Source organism: Theobroma cacao, chromosome 2, assembly GCF_053813885.1.
Source record: "Theobroma cacao isolate CCN51 chromosome 2, ASM5381388v1, whole genome shotgun sequence".
NCBI lineage: Eukaryota > Viridiplantae > Streptophyta > Magnoliopsida > Malvales > Malvaceae > Theobroma > Theobroma cacao.
In genome coordinates this window covers 46,388,268-46,409,957 of record NC_142640.1, presented here as the reverse complement: position 1 = coordinate 46,409,957, position 21,690 = coordinate 46,388,268, and the positions used below count along the sequence as shown (strand labels likewise).

At 31.9% G+C, this 21,690-nt stretch overlaps 1 protein-coding gene across 1 annotated transcript; it reads left to right on the top strand.

Moving 5' to 3' along the window:
• Window positions 1-4,524: 4,524 nt before the first annotated feature.
• PRP40C (pre-mRNA-processing protein 40C) lies at window positions 4,525-20,470 on the top strand. The gene is made up of 14 exons (XM_007045260.3): window positions 4,525-4,659; window positions 5,718-6,340; window positions 6,460-6,611; window positions 7,165-7,202; window positions 8,492-8,570; window positions 10,336-10,803; window positions 10,922-11,005; window positions 11,578-11,718; window positions 11,832-11,938; window positions 13,157-13,280; window positions 13,567-13,710; window positions 15,072-15,218; window positions 15,990-16,112; window positions 19,888-20,470. Exons 2-14 carry the CDS (start codon window positions 5,815-5,817, stop codon window positions 20,203-20,205), a joined length of 2,451 nt encoding a protein of 816 aa, XP_007045322.3. The 5' UTR covers window positions 4,525-4,659; window positions 5,718-5,814; the 3' UTR covers window positions 20,206-20,470.
• The last annotated feature ends 1,220 nt before the right edge of the window (window positions 20,471-21,690 follow it).

The window sequence follows — 21,690 nt, the reverse complement described above, 5'->3', positions numbered from 1 at the left end:
TGGTCTCTTCACATGAACTCTCTTCCTTTTGCTGAGGATATGAGGTTTAATTTTCAATGAATTCTTGATTTATTTTAAGTATTTCTACTTTGATAAATTGACTTATTTCAATAGTTTTATGTTTTTGCATATGTTTTAATGTCATTATATTCACAAGTAAGTTTAGTTAAGAAAACTTTCATGCCTATTAAATACCAGAATTTCTCCAATATATTTGTAATTCATTTTCCTTAAACCCTAATTGGATAGATTGTTTTACTTCAATGGGTTTATGTTTCAAAATATATTTATACTTTATTGCTTTTATATTGACAACTACCTTTCATAATGTTTCTCTTAAATGTCATTGGACTTATAAGATAAATGACTAGAGTAAAACAAATTTGGTTGAAACACAAAACAAATAAGGTTGAGAAACACGATTTATACATAAAAGATCCGAGATAAATAATAATACTAATAACTAAACTCAGGAAATGAGGAAAAAAATAGGGCAAGGGTGATGGTTGCCACCCCTCATTTTTTAATTTTTTTTAAAAATCATATATATAAAATTTAAGATATATATTTTTGTCATCCTTAATTAAATTAACAAACTTTTTTTGGAATAGTAATCAGCTTCTTTGTAAAACCATTAATTAGTTTAGGTTTGATTTCTCTTGAACTCTAATTCTATCATTTTCCCCTTTTTTTTTTGCTGGCTAGACTTATTTCATTTTTTTGTTATACTTTTTTTCCTTTTTTTTGTTGACTATTTTTTCTCTATTTTTTATTATACTTTTTAGCAACATATCATTGTTATCTGTGTCTCACAATCACTCCTCACACATGATTGGAATATTTTTTCAATTTTAATGAAATGGAATTTTAATTTTCAATTTTCTTCTCATTAGATTCTCAAGATTTCCGTATAAAAACAACCATCACTTCCTCTAATTAAAATCTCATGTTTTTATGCCCTTCCCTTCATTATTTCACTTATTTTACTTCCTTTTTAGAGTTTTTTTTTTTTGTTGCTTCTTCTTTTTTTAGAGTTTTTTTTTTGTTTTGATTAATTCTTTCTCTTACTTTGAAACCACAAAACAAATAATAAAAAAAAAGTGAAAACAACTAAACAAGCTTTAAAAAAATTTCTTCTTTTTTTATCTTCAATGCCATGAAACTCATGCAAATTAAGTTAACAGAGTTGAATTGCTAGTTTGGGAAACTGATTATCTTTGTTAATTAACTTCTCAATTTATTATAAACAAACATTGTAAACTACATATAAACACTGAGATAACTTAAAGTAATAGAAACAGCTTAAGTTTAATTTATAATTAATTTTATCTTCTATGATTTTAAGCTTATATATAAAATTTTTAAAATCAATTATTTATAAAATTTTACAACCTGCTACCTAAAGTGGATACTCTTCTCGTATTTTAAAACGAAGCATTCACTGAAAAAATATTTAAAGGGCTACAAAAGTATATAAACTTTCAATAATATTTATATAATGTCTCAAAAATTTAAGTTAATAAAATTATATATAAAGTTATTGAAAAAGTATTTATATGTATATTTCGATTAATTGAGAATACAAATATCACACACAATAATACTAAAATTTATTTAAAAGGTTGCAAAATGTTTAAAATTTCAAAAACATGCAGGTAATGTTTCAATAATTTAAGTTATTAAAATCACGTATAACATTACTGAAAAAATATTAAAATGTATTTAAAATTTAAGTAACTTGTATGCATATTTCAAGAACTTTATGTTACTAAAAAAAAATAAAAGGTTATTGAAAAAATTATTTAAAGGACTAAAGAATTGTCTAAAATTTCAATAATATGTATATTATTTTAATAACTTAGGTTACTAAAATCATCTAAAAGGTTTTTGAAAAAAAAAGAAGTATTTGAAAGGTTTATAAATTGTAGTAACATGTATGTATAAATTATTACTTTAAATTACTAAAATCACCTTAAATTATTAAAAAAATATATTTAAAATATTAAAGAAATGTCTAAAACTTCAGTAACTTAGGTTCCTAAAATCAGAATAATATTTCAATAATGTAGGTTACTAAAATCAAAAAAAAGTTTATTGAAAATTATTTAATGGTATATAAAATTTTAGTAACATGTAATATTTCAATGATTTAGATTATTAAATTGGTACTTAAAATGTATCCAAAATTTCAATAACTTGTATATATATTTCAATAATTTTATGTTACAAAATCTCATATAAAGTTATTGAAAAAGTATTAAAAAATGTTAAACAAGTATCTAAAGTTTTAGTAACATGATTATTACAAAATCACTATAAGGTTATTGATGGATTTATTATTAAATTCTTTCAAATTTAGATTCATAAATTCTTTTAATGTTAAAACAAATATGTTATGTAAAAAAACATATAATTCATATTGTATAAATCTATAACAGAAAAAAGAACATATAATTTGTATATTTTACTTAACATTTAAAATTATTAAAAAGATAAAAGTAATTGATTTAAATAATTATATATATAAATTTAGTAATTGATTTTAATAACCTAAGGGAAAACTTTCTCTTCTTTTCTTTTAAAAACACACAAATTTTTCAAAAAAAAATTTCCTCTCCCTCCCTTTATAAATCACCTTTGTCCAACATAAAACGCGATCTCTATCTCCTCTACCTTTCCTTATAAAGACCTAAACAACTTAGCAATAGAATAGCAAAATTTAAGATTCTTTTGTTCTTACAAAGATTAAGAGAAAAGAAGATTTAAAATTCAAAACTGCATTCAGATATTATTTAAATATTTTCTCTCTTCTTCACAAAAAAATATAATATTATGACTATTATATAAATTTGAGAGTTGTTTCGTTGTTTTATGGATTTATTTGATTTTAATATCTGAAATCATATATAAACTCGAAGCAGATTTATTTCACTTTGATTTATTAGGTGATTAAAAATGACATAAATACCCTTTATGATAAGTTTAACCAAAATTAGATATTCTATAGTTTATTTTACAAATAACTCATCAAATAGCTTCAACTTAATTTTAAAAATTATTTTTCATAAAATCTTCATAATAGGTTTTAAGTTACAAAAAAATTAGGCCAAACAGGCTCTACGATATAATAATTTGTAAAATTGAGTCTTTATATTTTTCAAAATTGACAATTTCAATCCAATTTTTAACGGTGTTAAAATTTTCTATCATTTTATATTGATGCGGTATTGAATATAATGATTTGTTAATGATGATGGTAGCATTTCTATCTAGTTCATAATATTTTTTTCATTGTTTTAAATTATAGAGCATATAATTCAATTATTATATTCTTACAATACTTTCCTAAATCTTATTAAGTTATTCATATTTTTTATCTATTTCTCTTCCAATCTTGTCTAAAATCAATAGCTTTTCATTAACAACAAAAAAAAGAAAAAACTCTAAATACTAATGCATCGAAATGAATAAAAAATTCAAATAAATTTTATATTTAAGCTGTGTTTGGTAATTTAGACTTTTTCTTCATTTGACAGTAATAAATTTGATGAGACAATCACATTGGATCATATCATCAGATTCAATATTATATCAATAAGAAAATACCACATATCGATAATGATTGAAGTGACATTATTAGTTTTAAAAAATACATGAATTTTATTTTCACATATTGTTGTATAAAGACTAAATCTATCATTTTGACAGAGTATAAGAACTAATTACATAATTTGACTAAATAAAAATATTGTTTTTTTGCTCACTCTTTCACAGTATTTTTCTCTCTAGCCCCTCTTTTCTTGCTATTTTTTTCATTTTTAATAAAATGTTGAAATTAATATTTTTAATGTATAACAAGTAAATAAGTTTACATAAGTTAACAAAAGAATCTTTAAGAGAGTAATTAAGAGACTTAAATAAATAAATTTGAAAAAAAATCATATTAATAATAGATAAATTACTGGTCACTTATCAATAAAAGAATTTACATGAGACTCTTTTAATAAAATAAAATAAACTAAAGCCTAATTTTTTTTCAGCTTATCTACCTCTTAAAAATAAAATTCAGGTCAAACATGATTTTTTGAGAAATTCTTAAAAAAAAAGTAACTTTTTTTTAAAACAAAATTTTTAAAAAAGGAGCTTAAAAATATAAGAAAATTTTTATTTTTTTCTAAAAATATCTTTATTTATTAAAAATAATTACAATATTATCTTCTAAAAAAATATATATTTTATGATAATTTTAATAAAAATTATAATTTATAAAAAAAAATTTATAAAAAAAAATTTATCTAATAATTTTAACTTAATTTTAATAGTTATTATTTTTCAAAAGAAATTTATAATAGTTTTTAAATTAAAAAAAGTAAGACACTAAAATATATTTTTTAACAAATTACTTTATAAAAAGTAAACAACTCGTCCGAAAGTTTTACAATTTTAGGGACTCAACTGTAACAAATGAAAAGTTGAAGTCCTGAAACTTGAAATACTGCTGTGGTAATTTAATTCCTTCTCCCCTTGTTTAGTTTTGAAGTCCAAACCCCTTAACCCTAACCATAACCGGTGTCTCTCTCTCTGTCTAATTTCCTTCTACCTTCGCGAAAACCACTTTCTATGGAGGTTTCTCGGTAACTGCCGAAGCATTCGTGTCTGGTAAGAACTTTACCTGAAACATTCAAACATCCTTTTAGGTTTCATTCAATGTTCAAATTTATTTTCCAAAAGAGAAGATTCTGTAGACTTATCAGAGCCGCACGCAATCTAATGATTCTGATTTCTTGATTGGCTGTCGATAGAGTTTGAATATTTTGGGTTTTTCCATCATTTTTGCTTTGCGTGATGCAATTTTATCATGTTCTTGCCTGTTCCTCCAGGTCCCTTTGCTAGGAGCAAATAACCTTCCTTTTTAACTTCCTAGTTCAAATTATATCTGGAGCGCTTGCACCAATAGTGCAGCCTCCTTTACTTTGCAAGGAGCCTTGTTGAGTTCTGCAAGTTTTTCTTTTACTCCAAATCCTCAGTTGATTAAGAATGATCAAATTCAGCCCTCTAAATCTGTGAGACAATGATAAAACTACTGAGTTCCAATTTCGTCCCATCATACTCTGCCTGAGTGCTCAAAAACTTGTACTAATTGTTAATTTTTGGCTCATGATTAGGTCAACCTTTAAAATGTTGACTGCTAGCAGGATTTCAGTAAACGCATATCGTTTTGCATAAATTTTTCACGAAGCTTGAAATTACTGTATTTGTTTCAAGTTTTTGTTTTTACAACTGTTCGTGGGCTGCTGTTTACAGTGCAATTATATCATCCTTAAACTTGAATTCTTGGACCATATTACAGCCCAACAGACTATCCTGGATTCATTTACAAAATCATCTTTGTAGGTGCCCCAAATTAATTGTTACCGAGTGCCTCAATTTCAGCCTCTATTTATAGTGATCAAATCTATATTCAATGAGTGGGTTCCTGGTGCAGTAGTTGACATTAATTGACATTAAGTCAGAACTCACTATCATGGCTCCTGTCCAGCCTTTGGAGTTCTGTTCAATGTTCACCTTTTAGATCCATCTAATCTAGCTCTCAATTCAGTACTCTACCGTTTGCAAGATGATGTCTATCAATTGCTTATGAACCTGCAGAATGAATTTGATATGGAGTTTTTTTGTATGCCAGTGACTTATGATTTGAACGTTTTCGCTGATTGCAGGGTACACTACCTACTGTTACAAGCTATCACTGCATCATCTACATTAACTATATTTCACACTGGCCCATCGCCTGTCCATAGCTTTTCAAATTTTACAATGAATGCATCTTCCACTCCCAATTTTGCCCCAGTAACTTCATGGATGCCCACCACTCAATCTTTTCCCATGTCTACTGAATCATCTGGAACTTCAGGGACAGCTGGACACCCTGGGTTAGTACCGTCTGTTCAGATGATTACTGCTTCTGCAGCTGTGGATTCTCCCTCTTCTGCAGTCCCTAGACCCAGTGCTCCTGTTTCATCAAATCAAGCTGTTCAGCAACAAATATATCCTACCTATACACCCCTACCTTCTATGGCTTCTTCCCCTCAGGGATTTTGGATGCAACATCCTCCAATGGGTGGCTTCCCCAGGCCTCCATTTGTTCCTTATCCTACGATTTATCCTGGACCCTTTCCTTCAGCATCAAGTGGTATGCCTCATCCAGCACCATCATCTGATTCTCAACCTCCTGGTGTTAGTCCTCTGGCAACAAGTCCATTTGCACCATCTATTGCTATTCCTGCTAACCAGTCATCGGTTGCTTCAGGAATACAGACAGGGTTCCCTCCTCAAGGAATTGGTATGCTCAGGGTTTCCATGCTAGATTACTGATCAACTAACAACGTAAGAGCTGTTTAACCTTCATTAATTAACATGAAGTTAATTTTTTCTTCATCCGTGTCACATGGGGTTCTGCAGATAACAGGAATGTTGGCACCAGGGTTGAAGCTGCTGTCAATGAACAATCCGATATCTGGACTGCCCACAAGACTGATACGGGGATTGTCTATTATTACAATGCATTAACAGGAGAGTCGACTTATGAAAAACCAGCTGGATTTAAGGGGGAGGTATGTGTGGTTGGGAATATGCATGTGTTTTGTAATAGTTACTTTGTTGGTGTGCCAAGCATCAAGCTGTTTTGCTTTTTTTTTTTTTTTTTTTGGATTGCAAGCACTTAAAGTGACTGTGACACATATTCAACAAGTTTCTCAAATATTGGCTGATTTTCTTGGATTGATGCCCTAGGAAATGTCCTATATATTAAGGCAGCCAGAGAATGTTGGAGTATCAAACACAAATTATATGATGGTTTGTTAGTTAATCCTAAGATTCCACATTGTTTAACTGGTTTGACACTTAAGAAATACTGGAAAAAACTATATATGTGTGTGTGTGTGTGTGTGTATGCATATTTGCATTTGTGTGTACTTGTGGGGGGATATGATATATTTCAAGCTCTCCAATGGTTGCCATTTTGAAGTTCAAAATCAGTTTCCATAGATCTTGTCTGTAGAAAATTTTCTATCACCCCTTTAGTCATTGCATGTGGATTTTCTGGTCGCTTCTTAAATGCTAATCCAGATTAATTTTCTCCTCTTCTTCTTTCACTTATGTATGCAGCCTGACAAAGTGCCTGTGCAGCCAACTCCAGTTTCAGTGTAAGTTCTTAACTTTCTGGCAATCTTTATTCACCTCCACTCTTGTATTTATATGTGTGTGTGTGTATATATATATATATATATGTGCATTCCTTTGCATGTTGTTAGGTATCACTAGCACTATTAAAGTATATGTTTGTTCTTGCTGATGTTTCGAATTTCAATCTTCTATTCTTACATTTTATTCTCTTTGAGCAACCTGCTATTACTGTGGCTAGGCTATGTCAGCACTGTGGCATGACATTGCTGAATGTGCTGTGCAGTTTAATCTTGGTTGTTAGGATAAAATGAACCCTCAGTTTTCCACTTCAATACCTTCAAACCACCTTTCCAGTTCCTTTTTTTTTTCTTAGGTTCATTCTCAAACATCCCTTGTTCATACACATTTGAAGAGCTATTTGCTTATATAATCATGTCTTCTATTTTCTTCTTTATTTCTAGAGAGAGAAATTTATTACCTAAATATTAAAATTATAATATAAGTAAATAAATTATTCATTTAAATTTTATTTTTATTATTGGATAATGTTGTACATATTTTCAAAATAGAAGTAATAATTATGCAAATATAATAAACTGTTATTGTAATATATCCTTATATTACTTGTAATTATTCAAAATTATAATATATAATAATTTAATTCTTAAATATTAGACGATATATATTATCGTCTTATTATAAATATATATTTTTTTAAAATTTGTCTCATTATATTAGTTATCTTATGTTTGAATTTTATAGTTACATTTACAAATAAGATCAACATAGATTTACATTTACAAATAATTTTTAATATTATATTAATATAAATATAATTATTTAAGAATATGAGAAGACGTTCTAGTGTTTTTTGGAAATCTTATTAATTAGTATTAATACATTAAGCATTATTGTGTTAAAAACCTTTTAATCATATATTTATAATTATTTAATCATTATAAACATTAAAAATTTAGCATAAAAAATTTCAAATCTCATGTTCTAATACCTGAAGTTGTCTCCTGGTTACTATAACAAATTGTTGAGTGCTTTTAGTTCATCATGAGCTGCTATATTACATATAATGCGAGTGAAAGAACTCTCAAACATGATTCATAGGCTTATGGCTTGTACAAAATGTTGAGATGGACCTTGGATTTTAACACTATATTATTGTTAAGCCTTTTCCAGTAATTAAGTTTTTACTTTCTTTTTGGTTTGGACTTCTTTTTCTTCATCTTTCACTATCTTGAGGAAGCCTCCCAATCTTGATATATTTTCTTCATAATGCCATGCCTCCTTTTTACAGGGAGCAATTGGCAGGAACAGAGTGGGCACTGGTCACCACAAGTGATGGCAAAAAATATTACTACAACAGCAAAACCAAGGTAGTGTATCAAAGTTTAATTCAATATCTAGCTTGTTTTTTTCTCCAATGGAATTCAGTATGTTAGAATTGGAAAATGTAAGGGATTTTTATGGCTTATGGTTATTAAATTTTATAGACAAAATGCGATAATAAGATCAAAAGAAAAGTAAACTGTTGACTGAATCGATATTTTTGTATCTGGTATGTTGTTGTAGTTTTTATATTATGTTAATTGGTTTGTTTGTTTTTTTTACCCTAATCTATAACATATCATTCATGTTTGAAAATATCTCAAGCAAACCCAGATATAGCACAGAGTTTATACCCAGTTCTTTTTGAAATTATTTCTAATAAATTTTGAATTGTAGAAATATGCACGGTTCCTCACTGGCTTATTTATATTTAGTAAGAGATCCAACTTAGACAAGCTAAAGACCATCTAATGACTTGCTAAGCTCAAGATAAAACCCAAAATAGTGAACATGTAGTGCCCTTGGCCACTGGAACTTAATGATTAATAACTTTTAAGGACATATTCAACCAGACTTACGGATTATGTTTTTGTTGTTGAAATAGTTATAACTTCGATCTTTGGCTTCCAAAGAGCTTAGTCCCCCAAAAATCTTAAAATTGTTTTAAATTGAATGAAGTTGTTGATGGACCATCTCATTTTAGTACGGCCATCATTCATATTGAGTTTATAATTTGCTATGTGGACATACTAGCATATCTTCATATGGTTACATGCTAATGTTTAGATGCCTTTAGTTAGATATAGTGTTTTCTCTTATGCCATTTGCTCCTTATTTTCTCTTTCTTTTGTTGGTTTTACTTTGAAAGCAATTACTTTTCATTGTTGTATGTTTTCTATTTCTAAAAATTTATCATTTCTTATTGTATTCTTTTTGACAATTGAACTAGACACATGGTTTCTACTATGTGAGTGCACTTTCAGAAAGTATAAAGTAGTTTTTCCCATTATGACATATGTTTAGGATGGTGCTAAGTTGTTCAGTCATTGCTTTGCAATAAAGAAAATAGATTGAAAGGTTATGAATAGCAGTATGGTGGTAATTGGGGTGCTTGGAATTTCATGTTACTACAGTATGTAAAAGCAATGTCTTTACGGCGGTGCATGAAAGTTTGAATCTTAAAAACCAACCTTTTTCCTAAAAAGGGTGGTCTGTTATCTCATGGTATATGAACTTTCTCCTATTAAAATCCAGAAAGAGATCTTAGTGTGTTCATTTACATATTATTCTCTCTATTTATAATGATAGTCCATCTTTCCATTTTTGACTGTCTCAATTTTGTTCAGCACTAAAAATAAGGAACATTAATTGTGTTTTAGAAGGATGATGGATTGAATAATCGTTGCTGTAATAGGACAACATATTTCCATTTGAAGACAAAACATAATAAATAATTGAGGTGACTTATGCATAAATTGTCACATTCATCAAGCCTTGTGCATTTTCAAATAAGACAGATATTGGCATGTATATACCATATTCCTTTAAGCTCCATTTGCTTCTGACAATGTGTATGATAGGTTTATTACTGTTTTTTGTTTATAAAGCCACGTTTTACGAAATTATCAATTCATAATTCTTTTACTTTTCTTGGTGCTCTGCTTATTTTCACCTTTTTGGATGCGAGTAAACTTACAAGGAAACAAATATTGAACATCTACATCACTGCTAATGCTCATTGAACTTATTTGTATTTCCTAGTTATTGATATTTTTCCCTTCTTTACATTGTGTTTTTCTTTTTTCCAATCAGATTAGTAGTTGGCAGATCCCTAGTGAAGTAGCAGAGTTGAGAAAGAAACAGGATAATGATGTTTCAAAGGAGCATGCTGTGCCAGTACCAAATATTGATGTTGTGGCGGAAAAAGGATCTACTCCAATAAGTTTGAGTGCTCCTGCTGTTAGCACAGGTGGTCGTGATGCCATGCCTTTAAGAACCTCGGTGGTGCCAGGTTCCTCATCTGCACTGGATTTAATTAAGAAGAAGTTGCAAGACTCTGGAGTTCCTTCTTCTTCATCATCATCTGTTCCAGTTATGCCAGTAACAGCAGCACAAGAATTAAATGGCTCAAGAGCAGTTGATGTTAAGGGCTTGCAAAGTGAGAACAGCAAAGATAAGCTAAAAGATGCTAATGGGGATGGTAACATATCTGATTCCTCTTCAGATTCTGAGGATACAGACAGTGGACCTTCTAAGGAAGAGTGTATTATGCAATTTAAGGTGTCTGTAGTGCTATAGTTTGTTGCATATTCCAAAATGTGGTTATTCTTGGTTGTATTACTGCAATTTGATTTCGTAGCTGTAGTCTATTTGTTTATCATGCAAGTGAAATTTACAGGAAATGCTCAAAGAACGGGGAGTAGCACCATTCTCAAAATGGGAAAAGGAACTGCCAAAGATAGTGTTTGATCCACGTTTTAAGGTTTGTTGAGACTAAAGATTTTATATTACTTTTTCTTGGTAATTATGGGTGCCTTCCCTGTTGGTGAAATTCCTTGAGTCTTGTTTATTGGATTCATTACTTTGTGCACTTTAGGTGAGACTCGTTTCTGTACTCTGGGTATATTATCTTTTTGTATGTCTATTCAAATGGGTGATCTATTTTGTTGAAGGGCGTTTTTAAGAGGGGACCTTTTATTGTACCCTTTATTTTTAATTTGTTTTCTCGGATGAAAGGATGCTTTCCTGGTAAAGATCCTTGTTTTTAAAAAAGTTTAAGCTGAAGCCTTCCTTTTATTTTTCTTGCCGTGTTAAAACGTTGAACAGAATGACAAAATGATGGTTTAAGTATGCAAATGAAGAAAGCTTACAAGGCTGTTATTGTCAAAGTAACATGTGCGTTCTCTTTGTTGTCACACTCTTTGAGTTGGTAATAGATTTAAGTTTTCTTCCTTGATGTGCTTCATTATGAAGTCCTCCTATTGAGCATAATATTAACTATTGACTAGCAGGTTTGGTTGGAATTCTAATTGGTAGAAGTGCATACTATTGCAGGCTATTCCAAGTCATTCTGCTAGGAGGACCTTGTTTGAACACTATGTTAAGACGCGAGCTGAGGAGGAACGGCGAGAAAAACGAGCAGCTCTGAAGGCTGCAATAGAGGGATTTAAGCAGTTGCTGGATGAAGCATCAGAGGTTTCATTGATTGCTAAGAATTGAATGTCATCATTTGTCAGCTGTGGTAAACATCCTACTTCATTGAAATTGTTGAACTGTAGATTTCTTACAGGCCGATTCTCACCCTGCAGGATATTGATCACAACACCAATTATCAGACTTTCAAAAGAAAGTGGGGAAGTGATCTGCGATTTGAGGCTTTGGATCGTAAGGATCGGGAGCTTCTATTAACTGAAAGGTAATGTTACTAAGATAGACTCCACTCTTTCTCGATTTAATTTGTGCTGCTTTGCCTAGTTGTGCCAACCTGCTGTATCTACTTGGTTGTAGTGGCGATGGTGCTTTTACAAATGCCTAATGCACAAAGAAATATGTGCTTGGGCTTTCCTGAGTGCTTTAATTGACTGAAGTTTTTAATAACTTGTCAAAATTTTACTAAAAGAATTTGAATTGTTTATTGTTCTAGAATATAGATGGATGGTGCTATTTTCTTATGTTAACTTCGCCTTGCCCTCCTCTTTTTCTCTGTTTTCTTTTTGATCTCTCAAATTCGATGGTAAACATTTGGTACTCAACCTTTTCTTTCCCTCCCTTGCTTCCTCCCTTTCATTCCCTTCTTCCCCTTCTACTCTCTCTCCATCTCTCTCTCACGCAAACTAATGCGTGCAATGCTCACACAAATGCTATTGCACTAGCGGGCATGTTTGAAGACACACTCAGAGAGATGTGCACATGTTTAATTGAGCACTTGTGTTTCTACCATTGCAACAAGAGAAACAAGATAATTCTGTATCTGGCTGTGAAGGTCCCTGTTTAGACAATATTAGAACTTATAATATAGAATGCTTATAAGCAATTAGTGCGGCTGTGGTTCCGTAGTAGAAGAGTCTATGGCACTAATGTGAAAGAGCTATTCGTCTAAACATCTATTGATCACCACAGTATTTCACAAGCTGGACATGCATCCTGGACACTTTAAGCTGTTTGTGTTTTTGTGCTACTTTTAGCTTTTACCCTTTGATTTTTTTGGTAGACTTGTTAGACTAAAACATACTCTTTTCTTCCCTTTCCCTTTTTGGTTTCTTTTTATTATAGAAGTAAGATAAATGGCCTAGTCATATCTGTTGCTCACATCCAAATTCCTGTTTTGATCTCCCTGCACAACATGTGTTACGTCTCCACTGTGCTATTACAATTGCATATGATATTCTTTTGACTCAATCCTTATTAAAATTTATGTTGAACTTGTTCGGTTGTCCCTAGATAGAGGAAGTTTTCTAATGATAAACCTTGAAAGCAACATTTGTCAGCAGGTGGTAGGCTAGGGCCCAGATGCTTATATTCAATTTGGGCTTGTCCTTTAGCCCTTGATCTCTTTTGGTTTGAATGGTAAATGTCTCGTATTTTCTTCATATTTTTATGATCTGGTTATGAAATGTCTTTGCTTTTGTCTCAGGGTTCTTCCTTTAAAGAGGGCTGCTGAAGAAAAGGCTCAAGCTATTCGTGCTGCTGCTGCCTCTAGTCTTAAGTCCATGCTTAAAGAGAAAGGAGATATAACTGTTAATTCCCGTTGGTCCAGGGTATGTGAAAATTTAAATTGGGTTATTGGGTTTTTCATACCCTCTGGAGAGTATGTTCTTTGACATTAGGCATCTTGCATATCTTTTGTCTAGTTGAATTGGAATTTATCGGGACCATTCTTTTCATGAAAGTTTTTGTGCATCTTCATTGGATTGCTCATGTTTGTGTGTGAGTGTGCAGACATGTAAAAGAGAGAGATATCTTGGTTGTTATATCTTTTATGAGTGTGCCTTATGCTGGGAAATATGGCCCACTTTCTCACCTTTATTTTTTTGGCTGTTTCAGGTGAAGGATAGCATAAGGGATGATCCGAGGTATAAATGTGTTAAGCATGAGGATAGGGAGGTTTTGTTCAATGAGTACATATCTGAACTAAAAGCTGTAGAAGAGAAAGCAGAACGAAAGGAAAGAGTGAAAAAGGAGGAAGAGGTTTATATACTCTCTCTTGCTCTCTCTTTCTGGCATAAACAAACTGGTATTGCATGTTGGTTCTGATGTTTCAGGTTGTGCATGTTAAACTTCACTGTAGCCTCATGACCCATTAGTTCTGCGTGTGGAATTGTTCTGCCATATATGTATTAACAAATCTGATGTTCTTTTATCTGGTTCATCGATGTGTTATGTATAAAAGGAGTGATGGATGAAGTATTAAGAGTATGGTTTGAAAATTTCTAAGAAGCGACTTCATTTTGAAAGGGATTTTGAATTCTAATATCTCAAATTGCTTTTTCAGCTAAAACAATGATTGAATTGGCTTTTTCCTAAGGTTATTTTGGGTGGTTTTATAGACTCACATCATCACTTGAAATAATGTGCAAAGCGGTGTCATTTCACAGTTCCATAATAGAAAAATGACATTAGAATGGATGAAGGGGAGAGATAAACTCTCAAACAGACCTTCTAGCCATTGGTGGACTGTTTCCAGGTACCAGTTCTGTCCTCCTTCCTGAAGCTATTGAAGCTTCTCTACCTCCTTATGAAATTTAGTGATATTAGATTTGCTTTTTTTTTTTTTATTCCACTCATCTCTCCATAGAACTCTATTAAATTCTCACAACCACAATTTTGGCAATTTAACTTCTCTCTCTCTCTCTCTCTCTCTCTCTCTCTTACTTTGTTCTTGCCGCACATGTACACACTTAACTTCCTATTTTGGCTCTGGTGGTGGTGTTTGCTTGTGGTTTTGACATTATAGAGATGTTTTAGTGGTGTTGGAAGGTTGGGATGAACTTACAAGTGTAGTTAGATGGTGTTTATACAAGGATGCACAGCTATGAATTGCTGAGCAACAAAAGATAGAATTAAAAATTTTGAGTTGTTTCTCAAATAGATTCTAACTTCTTGAATTCTAACTTGCTGCATTTTTTATTCCCTTGATTCAACATTCTTAAAAATTTTGGAACCCTCTTCCAAGCACAGCTTAAAATTTCTTTCAAGAATGGGTTAATAGGGCATGGAACTTATGGCCCCATGAAAAATTTTGTTTTGTGGGAATATTGGAACAGATTTTTATTTTAACAAGTCAGACAAAAGAGATTAGACAACCCTTCTCTAATAGGCTTCCTAAATGATAGATCTGTTTATATGTAAGAGAAGGCTGTAGTTATTATGCTTTTTGCTTTTCTAATTATACCCAATGTGATTACATATTCATGTCATTTTTAATTTCATACTTTGATTTGTTGTTTGTTTTAGTAGGGAATTCTACAAATATTAAAAAAAACAGTTATGTATAATCAGAATTGCCTAAAGTATTTGAACAATTTTGACCTTTTATTAATCATTTGCAGGAGAAGCTGAAGGAAAGAGAGCGTGAGTTGCGGAAAAGGAAAGAGAGAGAAGAACAAGAAATGGAAAGGGTGCGGCTAAAAGTTCGCAGGAAGGAGGCGGTTGCATCTTTTCAAGCTTTGCTTGTGGAAACAATTAAAGATCCTCAGGTATATACTATTCTCTAACAATTTGTTTCTGGATGATACAAGACTAAAACAACTAATATTTTAAATCTATTTGATGCATGGACATCTGTATAGTTCCATAATCCGAGGTCTGTTCCAATCTCATTCGCTTTTTTTCCCTGTTTTATAATATGTAAATGGATTTTTTTTTTTTTTACATTGCCAGTAATAGAAACTGAATGAACAATTGAAATATAGTTAATTTTGAAGTCTGGATATGTAAATGTAAGCATTTATATTTTCCTGCTAGGTAGTGAGTTCAATTTACTTGTTCTGTGTTGAGTATACAGTTTCATATCTCAGGAAGTAAGCACTAAGTTTCCTAATTGGTTTTTTAATGTGAAAGACAAAGGTGTCAAGAAAAGTCAAAATTGAGTTTTTAGAATACCAGGAAATATGGCCTTCATTTGGTGTTTGAATGATTCAAGACTTTATTTAAGTTAGAATAGATAAGAATAACCAAGTTTTTTCTCTCTATATGGTCGTGTTTTTATCATTGCATTGCTAAACTAGTACAATATCTAGTTTGAATAGGTATCGTTTAGTGTATTTATTTTTTTATTATTATGACATAGACGAGGCATTCATCTATAATCCTGTCAGATGTAACTAATTGCCAAACTTTTTCTTTGAAGATTATGTTTTAAGCTTCTAATCTGTTTGAGAATTCAAATCTTCTTGAACCCTCATTTTTGGCTGGCTTATTTGGAATTTGACTAGTTATTCACTACCTGCTTCTATTAATCTTCATAGGCATCTTGGACGGAGTCAAAGCCTAAGTTGGAAAAGGATCCTCAGGGACGTGCAGCGAATCCTGATTTAGATCCATCGGATACAGAGAAGCTCTTCCGTGAACACATAAAGATGCTGTTTGAGGTAATTTTGCAACTATATGTGTCAATATGCTGATGAAATTATAAGATAATTCGTAATACAGTCCTGCTGCTCCCATTTTTTTTTTTTTTTTGAAAGGCTGCTGCTCCCGTTTATAGTTGATGCTAAGTAATATCTTTTCCTACGCTAGTTCTTTGGCAACAGCTGCATCATGTTAATTAGTTCTTTCCAAAATATGCATTTTCCCAGTATAGGCGTATGTGCTATGATGTTATATGGGTGTTCTCTTAGCATATGTGGTGAAGATGAATTTTTAAAGGAATGCTGTTTCAAAGAAGCTTCCCAGTAAATGTAGTCATTACATAGGCTTCAGGTCTTCTGATCCAAATCTATTTTCATCATCTTTTAATCCAAACACAGTCTTTTCTGTTATTTGGTGGTTTGGTGAGGATCACAACCATCTCTGGTGAATGGTGCAGCCAAGTTGAGGGTTACTTGTTTCGTTATCAGACATGAATAAAGCCACCAATATCTCACATACCAAAGTGGGTTAGTAATATCTGTTAATAATTTTTTTGTCATCTAAGTTTGGTGAGATATCATAATGATGTTTTGCTTCAAAAGTTTTGAAAATTTACATTTCTCTCTTAAGTTGCCCTAAAAATATATATTTATCCCCTTAAAAAATGTATATGGTGGCTTTTATAATTATTATTTTTTGAAATGACATCTCTAGCAAAAAATTGTATGGAACAACAAAGAAGCCTCATCCCGTTATTTTAGGTTGGCTGCATGGTTTATGTTGTGCCATTCTTCCCTATTTGAGACCTTATCCTCTGTAAACTTAGTAAAAGCAAGGTCCTTTTATAGTTTCCACTAATTTTTTCCTCAGCCTTAAACTTTTCTTTCATGACATGGTTGTCCTCTATCAAGTCACATCTTCTTACTGGAGTACTTGTAGTTGTAGGTGTTGCTGTGTTTCTATCTCTCATTTGTCCTCAATTGGTGTTATACTCGCCTTTTCTCAAATGCATTCAGTTTTAATTTTATCCTTCCTTCTGCACAAAGACATCCATCTTGGCATTCTCATCGCAGCTACAATAGTTTTCTGCTTAGGTTAGTACTTGGCTATAAAAGATTAAGTGCCACAGAGAAATGCAAGTCTTACCATTGTCCATAATTTTACCTTGAGTTAAAAAGCTACTGATGCATATCACTACTTCACAATCTCTTTTCATCATATTTGGTTAGAACTTATTGGTGTTGAAAGCAAATAGCAAAAGAAATTTTTGTTGTTGCCCAAGGTTTTTATTGTAACTTTAGGTGATCTAAATGCCGTATTAGTCTTTGTCCAGAAAAAAAAAAGTGCCCTATTTGTCATATATTGTATAAGTGCACTCTCAACTGTTGTTAATAGGACTAGATCTTTAATGGCCACTCATAATTTATCATTCTTTGATGGACAGTATATTGGTTGTAGAATTACAAGCATGTTTATGGCACCTTCTCGACACTCATTGCTCTAAAAGACTTAAATTTTTTTCCTTTACTAACAATAATTATCAAAGTTTATTAACCAGAGAATATAATGGTGTCTTTGATCATAGAAAATGTTCCTTTTCTGTTTCTATTGTCAATAAAAATAAAAAATTATAGTGAAAATGTGTTTGTGACTAGTATTGAAAGATGTGTCCACACTTATGAGCCAAAATGAAAAGGATGGCTATGGCTATATAGTCTCAATTTCTGCTTTGTACTATGGCCGTGGTGTGGATTTGAACCACTTCAAGAGACATGAAAACATATGCCAAAAGAGTTACTCCCATTTCAAGTCAACTTCTTGTGCGAAATGGCAATAACACTCAATCATGTTTGAGGTCTAGCTAATAAGCATCAGCCACAAAATGTCGTTTTAACAATGGAAAAACCTCATACTGCATATAATAACATGCAATATTCACTTGCATTAATTGACTTGATCAAGAACTTAACTTTAAGCAATAAACAAAGTCTGATGCTCATGTTTCATTTTTTCTGTCCATCTTTTTTTTTCCTTGGATGTTCCAATAACTGAGACAAAATAAAGTATGAAGGAATAGAAGTTATCTGAATCAAATGCATTTTGGTTACCTTTTCTTAAACATGTTATTTAGTCAAATGGGGATGATGAAAATAGGATTGTGGGAGAATCAATTGTTTAATGCTTCATCACTGTTTTTCTTTTATCTTCATGAAGAATCTCAATGAACGGCCAACACATTTGTTAATCAGACTTATTTACTATCAACGTTGATAATACCACTAAAATGTAGATCAGATGCGATGTGAATTAGGTTGATATGATATGGTATGATACTTACACATGCACACGTGTGCACACACACTCACACACTCTACTGATTTCCAAAAGTACAGAAATTAATCAATTATTTGTTTTATTACATCAGCTTAAGTAGGGGATGGGATGCATGGGTTATTTGTCAAAGATGCATTGGAGATAAAAAAGGTTAAAGGAGTTTTTAACCAGCCACTGGATTGGTTATGGAACTTTTCTGAGTTTGGTTTGACAGATTGGTTGTAGAACCAACATAACTGATATTCACTATTTGTAAATTATGATTGTTTCATCATTACACTAAGAAAATAATAGTAAAGTCCACTCTGATTTACAAGTTTCATTATTTTCAAAGCACTAACACAATTCATTTTTGCTAATTTCATTCAAAGACTCAGGTTTTTGGTTTGTCACCAAATACATTTTCCCAAAATTAAGAAACTAATTGGAACTCTTTCAGAGAATTGAAATAGGAAATGGTTTCAAAAACCAACTTCATCCTAAACCTTAGTAAATTTAATGTCATTGAGATGGGGTTCTTTTCTCGTTCTCTTTATCTCCCTCGCTCTCTCTCTCTGTGGAACCTGATATGAACTCAAGTTGTTGTTGAAGTTACCCTTTTACTTGATCAGTTTTTGTTGTCTTCTTGGTATAATTTAGAGGAAAAAGGACAATAGTTATTGTCTACTTTTTGTGTTGGACAAACAGTTTTAGGTACAGAAAATAGAAAGTTTGTATAATTTTAAGAGACAGGGTATAGTCCCTGTTTGTTTTGTGTGCATCTTATATAAGTGCCCTAACAGTAAGAGCAAGTGGTTGAATGTGCTATGTTTCCGTCATGAATTCTTTTGATCCTGTCAAAGTAAATGTTCGTTGTGCACTTTTTGTACAAGTTCAACTACACCCAGTGCTTTTAACTTTTAAACCTATAGATAAATTGCTACTATGTTTCCTTTGATTTAATACAAGCAGAATAAAAACCATGTAGGGATAAACTGAAGATCTCTTGTGTTAAAAGACAATCTCTATAGATCTTTGTTTGGATTTGAGATCTAGTTGACATCATTATTGCTCTTTTTAGTGAAATAATTCGTAACTCTAGATAGCTTCCCTTTCCGCATAATAATCCCTTAAAGAGTTACTGGGCGTCAGCTTTGCTCCTTTGATTTCTTTGAACCGATTTACAGTGGAATTTTTTTCAATTTAAGGCTCTCAGTTGCTGAAGTTTGATAATTATCAGCGTGGGGAAAGTTATATGGTTGAAGTTAAAACACTTGCAAGTGTTCTGTTTGTTTACCAGTAAAAGAAGTGGAAGGGTGTGATTTAATCGTAGCCCATCTGAAGTATGGTTACCATATTTAGATTAATTTGATTGTTTTGTAACTTACAAGTTATTTATACATTATTTTTCAAGGGGCAACAACTATGAACATGAACGTTTGAATAATCATCCGACATAACCCTTTTATTTGGCCTTTCTAGAGATGTACGCATGACTTCAGAGCTCTGTTAGCTGAAGTTATAACTCAAGATGCAGCTGCCCAAGAGACAGAAGGTGGGAAAACAGTCTTTAATTCATGGTCAACAGCCAAACGTCTTTTAAAGCCTGATCCCAGGTATAGCAAGATGCCGAGAAAAGAGAGGGAAGCTTTGTGGCGCCGGTATGCTGAGGATATGTTGCGGAAGCAGAAGTCGGCATTAGATCAAGAGGAAGAGAAACGCACAGATGCAAAAGTCAGAAGCTCTGGTGATTTGGGTAGATTTTCATCAGGTTCGAGGAAAGTCCATGAACGAAGGTAGCTTGATTTCTTGGGAAACTAGTTGTTTGTAGAATTTACTGATTTTTTTTTGCTTTTGCTATGCATAATATATATATTTAAAAGAGTTAGGCTGATTTAGTTCTTGGGGTTTCCCCATGCTATTTCCTGGAGGAAGAAAATGAATGGTTCAAAACAAAAGTATATTCACCCATTGATTTCAAATCTTGTGCACCCTAGCAGACGTGAGGTAGCTTCTGTGATCATTTGGGATGTGTATATGAATTAACCTGCTTATCCTTCCAAAATTCCCGTCTTGAAAGAAGTGTTTAAATCTTTATAGTAGACTTAAATTTTTCATAATATTTATTCTATTCCTACATGATTACTATTTTATTCTACGAACATGCCATTTGTCATGACTCAAATTGGGGAGCCGTGGTTGACATGCACGAGCTTGGCAGGCAAACTCGCGAGATCCGAAAAAGTCTCATATATACATCTTCGTTAACACATTTCACTCATAACAAGGCATTATAGCCATCATCATTTGCATAAAATCATCTTGTTTTGATATTTAATATTATCCCTATAGGCTTTTGAGTACATAAACATTGTCATATCATTGATCATATGGTCAAACGTTGGTTAACTCATTCAGTCTTTTAAACTTTACAATACAGAAGACACAAGGCAATGCAGTGCCCACATAATCCATTTACATTGAGTGGAAGCATATATCATATCTGTGACTTAGTAGACTCCTTAGCAGGATAATTCACCGGATGCCAAAATACGTCTGTCTAGACAACAATGCTAAACCACTAGAATTTCAATGTTTGCATGATACAATCGAAGGGGTGAGTCAGATTAATACTAAGTGAGTGGGAGCATAAATTTGAAAGTAAATGTGCATGGATAGTGATAACACATATCGTCTAGCATAAATACAGTATGGTTGGTGAAACATATGTATAATAAATCAGGTCAGACATCCCTTGTCATGAACCTTTTATCATTATTGTGGCAGTTGTACTACATTACTTACATATATGTATTTAGAAAACAAGGGTATCGTAGTCTATTCTTACAGTACCTTACCAACCTTATCATCCTAGTCATCTATAGGCTTCGTTTATCATATAAATGGACCCACCATATGATCGTCTATATACATGATTGGTATACTTACCTCATAAGCGCTCACATTGACGCCAAAATCCTTCAAACTCCAAAGAGCTCGCATTGCATCATCTTTCGTTCAACATACAAGTATGGCTCTTACCTCAAGCCTTTATATTCATGATAATTCATAAGCATAGCATAACATGGTTCATATTTGTACATCTTAGGGCATGCCATTATGTAGTCATAACATCATATTATAAAGTGGTCATCCTTGGACATAACAGTCACATACGGTGGCCAACCGACGGACAACATAGCATCATCATATCATGCTTAGTGCCAAAGCAAGTAGCAAAAAACATAACCATTCAGAGTATTCTCGAATCTCAATGGATGGTAT

Coding starts and splice junctions, on each gene's coding strand:
- PRP40C (XM_007045260.3), top strand. CDS start 5,815: ATGAATGCATCTTCCACTCCCAATTTTGCCCCAGTAACTTCATGGATG. Junction 6,612..7,164: donor CAGCTGGATTTAAGGGGGAG/GTATGTGTGGTT, acceptor TTATGTATGCAG/CCTGACAAAGTGCCTGTGCA. Junction 11,719..11,831: donor TGCTGGATGAAGCATCAGAG/GTTTCATTGATT, acceptor CTCACCCTGCAG/GATATTGATCACAACACCAA.